Source organism: Neophocaena asiaeorientalis, unplaced genomic scaffold (genome assembly GCF_003031525.2).
Source record: "Neophocaena asiaeorientalis asiaeorientalis breed wild unplaced genomic scaffold, Neophocaena_asiaeorientalis_V1.1 scaffold91, whole genome shotgun sequence".
In the NCBI taxonomy this organism is placed as follows: Eukaryota; Metazoa; Chordata; class Mammalia; order Artiodactyla; family Phocoenidae; genus Neophocaena; species Neophocaena asiaeorientalis.
The window spans coordinates 10990642-11002712 of NW_020173198.1; the positions used below are offsets into that span (position 1 = coordinate 10990642).

At 44.0% G+C, this 12071-nt stretch overlaps 1 protein-coding gene across 7 annotated transcripts in view; it reads left to right on the forward strand.

The window, feature by feature from the left end:
• MARF1 (meiosis regulator and mRNA stability factor 1) overlaps positions 1–12071 on the forward strand; it is a 40663-nt gene that overhangs the window by 12342 nt on the left and 16250 nt on the right. For 4 of the 7 annotated variants that reach the window (XM_024744296.1, XM_024744298.1, XM_024744301.1 and 1 more), the window contains exons 8-18: positions 119–544; positions 739–896; positions 985–1143; positions 2733–2925; positions 3644–3822; positions 5295–5375; positions 8177–8413; positions 8539–8658; positions 9361–9539; positions 10835–11055; positions 11834–11976. In XM_024744296.1, coding sequence (XP_024600064.1) covers positions 119–544; positions 739–896; positions 985–1143; positions 2733–2925; positions 3644–3822; positions 5295–5375; positions 8177–8413; positions 8539–8658; positions 9361–9539; positions 10835–11055; positions 11834–11976 — 2096 coding nt within the window. The remainder of the gene's footprint in view (positions 1–118; positions 545–738; positions 897–984; positions 1144–2732; positions 2926–3643; positions 3823–5294; positions 5376–8176; positions 8414–8538; positions 8659–9360; positions 9540–10834; positions 11056–11833; positions 11977–12071) is intronic. The other 3 variants (XM_024744297.1, XM_024744302.1, XM_024744300.1) reach the window with 2 other exon arrangements.

A 12071-nucleotide genomic window follows, 5' to 3' on the forward strand; every position in this document is an offset into this window, starting at 1 on the left:
TATCTCCCCTTCAAGGTCGCTAGCTAAAGTTTGGAGATCACTCATTGTTCTTCTTGTTTATAATGGAATGTGTGCCCTCGAGTCAACCCACTGTAACACTTTTCCTCTGTATCAACAGTGCCAGACTCTACTCTATGTTTATAACCTACCAGCAAATAAAGATGGCAAGAGCATCAGCAACAGGCTCAGACGCCTGTCCGATAATTGTGGCGGGAAAGTGCTAAATATCACAGGCTGCAGCGCAATCCTCCGCTTCATAAACCGAGATAGTGCAGAACGGGCTCTGAAGCGAATGGAAAATGAAGATGTCTTTGGTAATAGGATCATCGTGTCATTTACTCCAAAAAGTGGAGAACTCTGTGAAACAAAGAGTTCACATGCAACTGCTGATAAAGCGAAGTCTCCCAAAAAACTTAAGAATCCAAAATTGTGCCTCATCAAAGATACAAGTGAACCATCTTCCAGTGCCAAAGCCGCACCTGGAAAAGGGTCGCAGGCAAATTCTGGATCTGCTACCAGAAATACCAATGTTAAAAGTTTACAGGTAATTGTGATACCTCTTGCTTTCTGAAGTTTATGGTAGGTTTGCTTTCTTGGTCTCTGTTTTATATGCTCACTTGCTTTTGGTGTGTCCTTTTCTACATTTTCGAGGATACTCAAAGTGAGGTGTTTTCTGTGCAAGGTCTGGCACATCCTGGGGGCTTAACTGTTAAACTCCCTTGCTCTGTCTGTTTTAAGGAGCTATGCCGCATGGAGTCGAAGACTGGCACTCGAAGCAGTGAGCCCCAGCAAGGCCACCTGAGGCCGGTGGCACCGCCTCACAGAAATTCAAGTGCTGCAGCGCCCACACCTAAAACGTCGGGGGTGGCAGAATCTGTTTACAAAACCAATCCGAAGTAGGTTCCGTTATTCTCCCTTGTAGCTGCTTGTCATGATGTGAAGGAAAATAAGTGACCTCTTCCCTGCAATGTTTCCCTCCACTAGAAAAGAGAACCTCTGCACCCGCAGTGTTACCAGTTCTCCTGTAGAGAAAAAAGATAAAGAGGAGACTCTGTTCCAAGTGAGTTACCCGTCTGCTTTTAGCAAGTTGATTGCATCCAGGCAAGTGGGTCCTCTGCTCACGCCTCAGTCTTGGTCTTCTCGGTGAGTGGTTCTTGATCCAAGGAGTGGTTGTGTGCAGTAGAAGGGGTTATGAAATAGTTTGTTTAACAGAATTCAAGCAATACACAAGTGCATATTTAAAAGAGAAATCTTCCACCCCTCCTCCACCAGTCCCCTTTTCCACTGGTAACGATAGCTAACATTTGGGGGCAGTGATTCTTGCTGTTTCTCCCTCCTCCACGTGGGAGTCTTGGTAAGCAGAGGTCAGAGAGAGAAACCTGTCCTGGAGTCCTTGGGCAATGATGGGAGGCACATTATGTTCTTAACATGTCCTCATGGCTTCATCATGGGCCTCATGCTGAGGAAGAGGCCCAAACGGACACACATTGGTTATTCTTATTCGTGGGGTAATTACAGGAAGCTGTTTGAGGAACGAGGGTCTCTGTAAACAACCTTAACACCGACCTTATTTAAGCTTTCTAAACTCACTCCAAGTAATTCTGGAACCTTGGAAAACAGAAGGAGCTCATGCATCCCATGAGCTCCTTCTAGCATTGTATTTATTCTTCTGAGTTGGTGAAGGCTCACTATAGAACATGACTTTGGACCTGTCAAATGACATGTACAAACTCACGTAAAAGATTTCCTTACGTGGAGAAGGGCCACAATATATAAGCAAGAATATCTGGCTTGGGATTTCCCTGGTGGTCAGGTGGTTAAGATTTGTGCTTCCACTGCAGGGAGCCTGGGTTCAGTCCCTGGTCAGGGAACTAAGATCCCACATGCTGTGTGGCACGGCCAAAAAACAAATCAAATAAAATATCTTTATATTTAAAAAATATATTGGGAATTCCCTGGCGGTCCAGTGCTTAGGACTCCATGCTTTCATTGCCGAGGACCCGGGTTTGATCCCTGGTCGGGGAACTAACATCTCATAAGCCATGTGGCGCAGCCAAAAAAAAATATATACACACACACACACACACACACATACATACACATATATATATAGACACACACACACACACACACACATAAAGAATATCTGGCTTTTTCAGAGCCAGGGGGAGATAAATGATTTACATTGATATCGCAAGCTAATTTCCTAAGAATAAATGCTCAGTGTCCTAAGAATAAATGCACAAAGTGGAAAATTAATTCATTAGGCCTGCCTGTAATTTCTGCCGTTAGCCTTAAATAATCCAATAAAAGGATATTGAGTATTTTTTTGTGTGTGTGGTATGTGGGCCTCTCACTGTTGTGGCCTTTCCCATCGCTCTGGACGCGCAGGCTCAGCGGCCATGGCTCACGGGCCCAGCTGCTCTGCAGCATGTGGGATCTTCCCAGACCGGGGCATGAACCCGTGTCCCCTGCATCGGCAGGTGGACTCTCAACCACTGCACCACCAGGGAAGCCCGATATTGAGTAATTTATTTGCTGTTAATAAGGTAGTCAACAGGTCGTATTTTTGACAATGAGTCTAAATCAGTGCGTGTTTAAGATAAAAAAAAATTTGAAAACCAAATTGTATTGCGGCAAGCTGTTTTTATATAGCTTCAAACAAAATCTAAATGGCATAAACTGAATAAATAGAATAACAGTTTTTAAAAATAACCTATGTATGTTTTAAGCAGGAGTATGTCTCCAAACCTCTTAAACAGAGCATCCCCACTTGCTTTCAACGCTGCAAATTCGAGCGTTGGTGCCGACTGCCCAGACCCATTTGCAAATGGTGCTGATATCCAGATCAGCAACCTAGACTACAGATTGTCCCGGAAGGAGCTGCAGCAGCTCATGCAGGAAGCGTTTTCTAGACACGGCAAGGTAACCTTTCACTCTTGTTCTTGCCTTTAGTTTTACCCCTTGCTGGCATTCAAGTTGAGTGCACTTAACTCAGCACACGTAACTACAGGCAGGGTGTAAGTGTCACTCAACGAGTTTGAACACCTTCCTTTTTCCTCTAGCCTGCTCATGGTGGTACTGTGTATTCTGTTTTTAGGATACAGCCCAAGAGAGCAAGAAGCCTGGCATAGAAGCACTTGTGGTCATGGGCAGGGATTTAAGTGGCTCTTCGGGAAATAAAACACTGATGGGTTTTATTTAGTTAGCTCTGGCTGCTAAAATATGGAAATAGGGTTCTAAAATGATATTGGCTGTTTTTGTTAATGTCTTACGGTATCTGATTCAGTTTTTAGGTGCAATTTGCTAAAAATGCACCTTTTACTGAAACTTATGATGGCTATGCCCCAGGTTTTGGCAGGGTCTGGAGAAGACGCAAAAGACTCCTTGCATGTGCTGGCCCCAAGCCTGCCTTGGAGAGCATTGTGTGCCAGAGCACAAGGCAGGCTAGGCTGATGTCACATCCCTGAAGGTCACCCATCCTAGCTCACTTAGGTTCTGGTCAGCGGAAGTGCACAGTTCAGACAGGTTCCCTCACGGCAGCACTGAAGCCCACAAACCAGTTGCCTAGCGAGTCACCTTCAGTTTTGAGAGGACAGGGGTCTGGGTAGATCACATTCTGTTTTCCCTTTTGCTGCTGCAGGTGAAGAGTGTTGAGCTCAGCCCCCACACAGATTATCAGCTCAAAGCTGTTGTTCAGATGGAAAACTTACAAGAAGCAATCAGTGCCGTGAACAGCCTCCACAGATACAAGATCGGCAGCAAGAAGATCCTGGTCTCACTTGCCACGGGAGCTGCGAATAAATCACTCTCTTTACTGAGGTAAAGAACAAACAAGCCGTTTATTTCAGGAAATAACATTTTGGCCCAGAAACAATTTTAGATATAATAAAAATAGATTTTATCCCATTCCCAACCCTCTTGTGATGATCACATATGCAATAAATGCTTTTTCTCCCTTGATAGAGTTAGAAATAAGGTAGAAGTTAGAAATAAGCTAGCTAGAATAGTTTACCCTTGTTCAAGTCATTAATCAAAGATGAAGTACAGCTTAAACTTGGCAGGCACTTAGGAGTAAAATAATATGCCACATATCTAGAACAGGTTCTAAAAATAGTAGGCCTCTACAATAAAAGTTTATAAGCCTAGAAAGTCTGAAATATTACCTTCCAGTCTTAGTAGAAGGTGGATTTGTCTATAACAGGTAGATCTACAAAGCTGTAAGCTCTCAACTTGCAGATATATCTTTAATGTCACAGACACCCAGCCCCGTAAGTCTGCATTACGACTAGACTAATCTTAGGAATCTAGTGATGGTTTTATTCATAATATGCTTTTGACACACAGCACCCTGTAAGTTTAAGGTGTACAGACAGTATAATGATTTGTGCACCAGGAACTAACATACTGTTTATAGGTCAATTATACTTCAAAAAACAAGCCAACAAACTCATAGAAAAAGAGATCAGATTTGTGGTTACTAGAGGTGGGGTATGGGGGAAGGAGGAATTGGATGAAGGCAGTCAAGAGGTACAGACTTCCAGTTATAAGATAACTAAGCACTAGGGGAGTGATGTACAACATGATTAATATAATGAACACTGCTGTGTGTTACGTATGAAAGTTGTTAAGAGAGTAAATCCTAAGAGTTTTCATCACAAGGAAAATAATTCTTTTATTTTGTATCTACATGAGATGATGGATGTTCACTTATTGTGATGATCATTTCATAACATGCGCAAGTCAAACTTCACCATCATTTTAAGTTATTTTTTAATTTCCTAGAATAAAGATAATACTCATTAAATATAATTTAAAAATTTCAGAAACATAAAAGAAGCAGGAGACAAAATTCATCCATAATCCTATGGCTTAAAGCCAGTCACTCTTAACCAGTGTATTCAGTTGTGTATCTTCAACTGTGGGGATTCCTCGCCCATCTGTCTGATAGAACTGCGCTGTGGCAGGAGACAGTCAAGCTCTTGTGCCCTTTGCTCTGAATTAATAAAGTGTCTCAGTGAGTAGTCAGTGTCTTTCTGATACACAGGTGTGCAAAGCCCTATGCTTGAGTCTGATAAAAATCCCAGTATATGTGACTAAATATTGTTTAATTGCCTTGTTCCTGAAGTCCATTCTTTAAGATTTTCTGGAAGATCAACTCTGAGATATAAATGGGTATGTTTATTTTGCATACACATTATGGTAATCAATTTTATGAACTCTGTTTTTAAAATACAACTTGGAACGGAGAGGAAGTCGTCTGTTCTCTAATGGACTAAACTTCTTTCTTGCAGTGCAGAAACGATGTCCATTCTTCAGGATGCTCCTGCCTGTTGTCTGCCTCTTTTTAAATTTACAGATATCTATGAAAAAAAGTAAGTAAGGATTACTTTTTTCATTGATCCAGCCAGTACTGATGGGTGACTTCCATGCATAAAACTGGTAGCAACCCTTAAGGAACTAGCAGAGGAAATAAGACCAAGACAGTGGTGTTCAGATTGAAATTCCAGTTTTAACACACACTTGAAGAACATCTTTCATTTTTAGCAAATTTAGATGTCAGTCCCCAAAGCTGTACTTTCATCTTTTCCACTTGGCTGATGAGTTTTGTTATTCATTGCGTGGACATTTTCGAGCACCTTTGAGACTGTAAGCTCCAGGACAGCAGGCACTGTGTCTGACCTAGCACCATGTCTTCAATGCCCAGTGCTCAGTAGACACTCAGCAAGTACTAGTGGAACGAAAGGCTCTGTGGAAGGTGCAGAGCTGGAAAGACAGCCCTTGTCTTTGGGGCTGTTATGTCTGGAAGGGAAAAGACACTCGCCATATATTGTATAGAACAAAGAAAACTATCATTACAAAGGAGGAGTGGGAAGGAGAAAAGGCCTTGAGGTTACAGAGGGTGGAAGGAACCGGGAGCGTGGCCATTATCCCGTGGATAGTGGGAGCCACTGAAGTATCGGAGGAAGGAGGGGAGGGGAGAGGTGTGGTGGTGGGAAGACTTCAGGCAGTGGTGGTGTCTGAGCTGGAGTGAATGGGGAAGGGAGGGAGACACAGGGGAGTGTGTGCCCCAGTCCCGGCTCTGAGTAGACGCTGTCGGAACAGAGGGAACTAGACACCACAGAAGTTTCAAATGTCAGTGAAATTGGACTTAGTAACTAGTTTTATGTAGCAGGCAAGGTAAAAAGTAGAGGTCAGTTTGATTCTGAGTTTTTTGCCCTAGGTGACTGGGAGGAAGTTTGTATGGTTAAACTGGAAATAGGGAAGAAATAAAGAAAGCTTGTTTAGGAGTTACAGTGCGTTTTTTTAAAAATTCATTTATTTAATTTTGGCTGTGTTGGGTCTTCGTTGCTGTGCGAGGGCTTTCTCTAGTTGCAGTGAGTGGGGCTACTCTTCATTGCGGTGCACGGGCTTCTCATTGAGGTGACTGCCCTTGTTGCAGAGCATGGGCTCTAGGTGCATGGGCTTCAGTAGTTGTGGCATGTGGGCTCTAGAGCGCAGGCTTAGTAGTTGTGGTGCACGGGCTTAGTTGCTTCATGGCATGTGGGATCTTCCTGGACCAGGGCTCGAACCCATGTCCCCTGCATTGGCAGGTGGATTCTTAACCACTGTGCCACCAGGGATGTCCAGGAGTTACAATGAGTTTTTTTGGGGTTTTTTTTGCGGTACGTGGGCCTCTCACTGTTGTGGCCTCTCCCGTTGAGGAGCACAGGCTCCGGATGTGCAGGCTCAGCGGCCATGGCTCACGGGCCCAGCCGCTCTGCGGCATGTGGGATCTTCCCGGACTAGGGCACGAACCCGTGTCCCCTGCATCGGCAGGCGGACTCTCAACCACTGTGCCACCAGGGAAGCCCTACAATGAGTTTTTGAGCTTGGCTTTGGGCATATGAGTTTTAGGGGGCTATTGGAATATCTGGGCAGAGAGTTCAGGTGGTCTTCTGCACATTTGGAGTCCCTCAGGAAAGAAGTCAGCTCTGAAGATACGGCAGTTATTTGCCTAAAGATGATCTTGAAAGACCTGGGAGCAGATGAACTTAGAGGAGAGGGAGAACTAGAGAAAGGGCAGAACTGGGTGGAATGCAACCAGGGACAGGAAGCCGGTGAGAACCCAGAGGCCAGAGTGTTATCAGGAGGGTGGGGATGGCCTGAGAACATGGTGTGAGGTTTGGGGTGGAGGAGGAGGAGGCCACTGGTGACTTGAGAGCCAACTCTGAAGAGTCCTGTGGAGACAATCCTGGAGGGAAGGGGATGGCAGACTGGATGGTGAAACAGCAGAGGCAACTCCTGAGAGACCAGCTGTTTCCATTATAGGGAAGACGCGAGAGCTCCAGACTGAGTGAAAGCACAGAGGAGACTGGACATAAGTGGAGTGGGGCAGTGTAGGGGGTGGGGGCTGGGATTTGAGACTGGTGTTGGTCATGGGGCGATCTGAGCGTGTAGGCAGGGCACTAGGAAGAGACCATTGGAGCAGCTAACATTTAATGAGCACTTACTCTGTGCTAAGCTGTCTCCATACATGCCACATTGAATTCTCACGTCAGCCCTGTGAGGTGGGGATTGTCACCCCATTTTACATATGGGAAAACTGAGGCCTAGCTTGGTTCTATAACTTGACTAAGGTCACATAGGTTGAGTCAGGATTTGAACTCAAATCTGTCTGTCTTCAGATTCTGTGCCTTTAAGCTCCAAGTATGAAAGACACAAGTCAGGGTGGTGACTGGGGAGTCCAGTCTAGTGTAGGTCAGGGGGCTGAAGCATAGGGTTAGCTGAAAAGGGGTATACCTCTTCTGGGGAGAGGAGCAGAGATGGTGAGAAGTATTACAGAGGGATTTGGAAGTGAAGGGGAGGCCAAGGTGAAATGGGTCATGGCTGATAGTTTTCCATCTCAAAAAATTAGGTGAGGCATTTACAGAGACTGTGTGGGGTCGGAGGCTAGGTACCAAATGATATATATAATCACTGTAATGGGCAATGGGCCAGGGATGACTGGAAGGGAGTGCCAAGCATCACTGGTTTGATGGTGAATAAATTTATAGTAGAATTATCCCAGTTTTACTTTTCAGAGAGACAGGGGAACCATTCTTGGATATAGAGCTTTATCTAAACAGGTCAGGAATTTCTGTACAAAGAAAAACGTTCTCTTTAAGTCAGCATCTCTCTCTTTCCTTGCTTTTAGGTTTGGACACAGGTTGAATGTGTCAGATTTGTATAAACTAACAGACACAGTCGCAATCCGTGAACAAGGAAATGGCAGACTGGTGTGTCTCTTACCCAGCAGTCAGGCCCGCCAGAGCCCCTTGGGGTCCTCCCAGTCACATGACGGCTCCTCAACAAACTGCAGCCCAATTATATTTGAAGAGTTAGAATATCACGAGCCTGTCTGCAGGCAGCACTGTCCCAATAAGGATTTCAGGTAGATTGCCCGCTTCCCTTGAGAAGTAATCCTTTCGTAAAAGGTCGTGGAGCATCTGTTAGAATTACCTTGGGAACGTCTTAGACCACTGAGAAATGTCATCTGTTTTGTTCTCTTTTCGGCAGTGAACATGAATTTGATCCAGACTCTTACAAGATTCCTTTTGTGATTCTCTCGCTGAAGACGTTCGCGCCCCAGGTTCATAGTCTTCTGCAGACACACGAGGGCACCGTGCCTTTATTAAGGTGACCGTGTCAAAGCCATTGTGACACCTTAGTCCTCCCCTTTGTAGAAAGTCCGCCACCTGCCTGCACCTCTCCCCAAGCACGCACTGTACCAGGCTTCAGCCTGACGTTTTTAGGTACCACTTGTAGTCGAAGTGTATCTGAGATGGGATCCATTCACTCGATATTTCAACAAGAAATTGTGTTTGTGCTGAATTTTAGAAACATCAGCATGAATAGGGCAGATTCTTCTCCACAGAGAAAAGATGATTAGAAGTGCTCTACACAAGTACTGCGAGAGAGTGCACGGTCTCAAATAGTTGTAGATTTCAACGTTTGTAGGAGAAAAGTATTCAGAAGTCCTTTCAGCCACACCATGGGCCACATGGTAGGCTTAATAGAGGGGCCAACACAGAACCAAGTTGCCTTAAAACCACCGAACTGATATGTTAGAGGAGGTTGAACTTGCAACGCTGTTGCCTTATTTTTAACCCCCTCTGCTAGAAAATTGCAGGAATTTTTGATACCATCAGAATGCATCAAAGAGAGAAATGCCACAGTGATTGCCTCTCTAGGACCTTAATTTAACTTTGAAACCCAGATCATGGGCATCTTAACAGAAATTATTTATTAATGGATGTGTTAAAATAAAGGCAGGCGTCTGTTTGGCAAGTGCTTTGCTTTTCCATTATTTTAATTAACCTGTTTCTCCCCCAACTTCAGTTTTCCAGATTGTTATGCCGCAGAGTTTGGTGAACTAGAAGTAGTGCAGGAAAACCGAGGGGGGGGTGTTCCCTTGGAACACCTCATCACCTGCGTGCCAGGTGTGAACATCGCCACTGCACAGAATGGCATCAAAGTAGTTAAGTGGATTCACAACAAGCCCCCGCCTCCAAACACAGGTAGGTTTCAGGTATTTGGTCCAGGCGGTTGGCTTTTCTCTTAAAGAGCAGCACTGTTTGCCTGTCATAAAACACCGTGGGTGTCTCCTTTGATCTTTTAAAAACTCCAGAGTGCTAAAGGTTTGGCAGAGCTAGACTTTTGGAAAGTACCAGCATAAATTATTAAAAAATTTAAAATCCAAATTTCACAGTTACAAGTCTCTCTAGTTATGTAATTTTGTAAAGCTTTTTTGGCTTGCCCTTTAGAAATAGTTTTAGCTATTTGAAGGAAATATCTCTGAGTATTTACTTTGGAAATTTATTTTGATCAACATTTATGACTTTGATCAATGTGAAAATACATTTAACTGTAAATGTAAGGGACTGGGATATTTGAACCGAGATTTGGATGAGTTTCTGAGCTCTGGCACCCCCTGAGTTGCAGGTGTCTAATCCTGCTACCTGTGCACAGCACTGTGAATTGTTGCCTTCATATCTACTCTCCCTTCTCTTTGGCCCCCAACACTTCCTCCTTTTCTCCTCATCCTCTTCTCCTCCCACCTCCCCCTGCCCTGTAGGAAGAAAGGTAAGGATAACAAGTGAGCTCTGTTTGTACCGAAGCTTCTTCCTACCTTTCCCCTCAGGCCTACACCCTCCCCATCCTGTCTTGTTATGCTGCTCCCTCCTTTCTCCTGTGTCATTAGCCCACTATCCCCTTATAAAGGTTTCCATCTGATTATTTACACTTGTATAAATAAAATAATTAAAACTTCTTAATTAGATGAACATTCAAGATAATTGCAAAAACCTGTTTCTTAGTTTTTATCTCATGCTAGTTTTACATCACTGCTTTCCATAGTTTCCTAGACAACATTTGCAGCCCCTCTCTGGGTTAATTAGGCCCTTCTGGGCTACCTGCGTGATGACCATTTATAACTTTGTTTCTGTGGGAAAGTATGTTAGTGACCAAGTTACAAATTTATCTTTGACATACAACCAGTTTATAAGCTGGAAACTACCTGTGTATCTGCACTTCCCTTTTAAGTTCACACTATGGTGAACCATACTTTGCTTTGGCAACTTGACTTCGAGAAGTAGTGGGGAAGCATTTGCCAGCCTGTAAAGAAGTTGGGCTAGCCTGTTGGTTATAGAGGACCTGGGTTTAGCAGCTGAGAAGTAAAGCGACTGTTTGGTCTTGTGTGCTCGGTCATTATTGAGTTCACGCAAGGGAATGCAAGGTTAGTTACTTTTCTTTCATCGGCTGCAGTCATGCTTTATCTCTTGTGCCTGTTCCTTTTTTTTCCCCCCATATTTAGATCCTTGGCTTCTTCGTTCTAAAAGTCCTGTGGGTAACCCCCAGCTGATCCAGTTCAGTAGAGAAGTGATCGATTTACTGAAGAGCCAGCCATCCTGTGTCATACCGATTAGTAATTTCATCCCATCTTACCACCATCATTTTGCAAAGCAATGCCGGGTATCAGACTATGGATATTCCAAGCTGATCGAATTGTTAGAAGCAGTGCCTCATGTGTTGCAGGTAAGGAGTGCCAAGAGCTTATTTGTTTAACAGTGGAAATGTTCCTCCGTGGCTTTGGCTATCTCCACCAAAGAAACAGGGTAGCTGGTAACTTAATCCCTAAGAAGTCAGCTCAGAGCAAACATCCTGTAAAAACTTCCTTTATACACGTGTTTTATACACGATGTGGCTTCTCAGTTTTTCAGAAAGCTGTGAGTTTCCAAAGGAACTCCTAAGTGCACCGAGGAGTACTTTCCTTCTCATCTCTATAGACTGCCCTCCTTCCTCCTAGCAGAGTCCTCTCCAGAATTGTTCCCTGTTACACAGGAGCTGCTGTAACGCGGGCTTACCTTTCTTACGAAGGAGTTCAAGACCAGTTACTGGGCTGGAGCCTGACAGTGCTTCCTAAGAAGTCTTTGCCTGTTAACTTAAGGTGTTATAATAGCTTCCCACTTCTAAAAATGGCCTGCAAAACTTGAGCTGTCTTTTAAAGACAAAATTAGTTGCCCAGGCTGATAACATACTTATTTCTGTATTCATGACTATTTAGGAAAGAGTGTGCAAGGAAAAAAGGGTCCCAGGCACGTGAGCAGTTGTTCATTCTGACACCTACATTTTGTTGGTCTGTGTGTTTCAAAATGCAGGTATCATACATAAAAGGATTTGTTCTCTGAGAGTGGTAACAGAGAGAGAGAGAGAGAGAGAGAGAGAGCGCGCGAGAGAGCGAGCACCATCAAAAAGAAAGTCAGAATCTGCCAGGGTCTCATGAGTATAAATAACCAAAGTGTTTGGTTTGCAGATTCTTGGAATGGGCTCCAAACGCTTGCTGACCCTTACCCACAGGGCCCAGGTGAAGCGCTTTACTCAGGATTTACTAAAACTTCTCAAATCCCAAGCCAGCAAACAAGTCATTGTGAGAGAATTCACGCAGGCTTATCATTGGTGAGTTGATGAGAAGGGAAAAATATGAAAGCAAATTTTATTTTATTTTTAGTTTCTGCTTTATGACAAAGTGAATTAGCTATACATATACATAT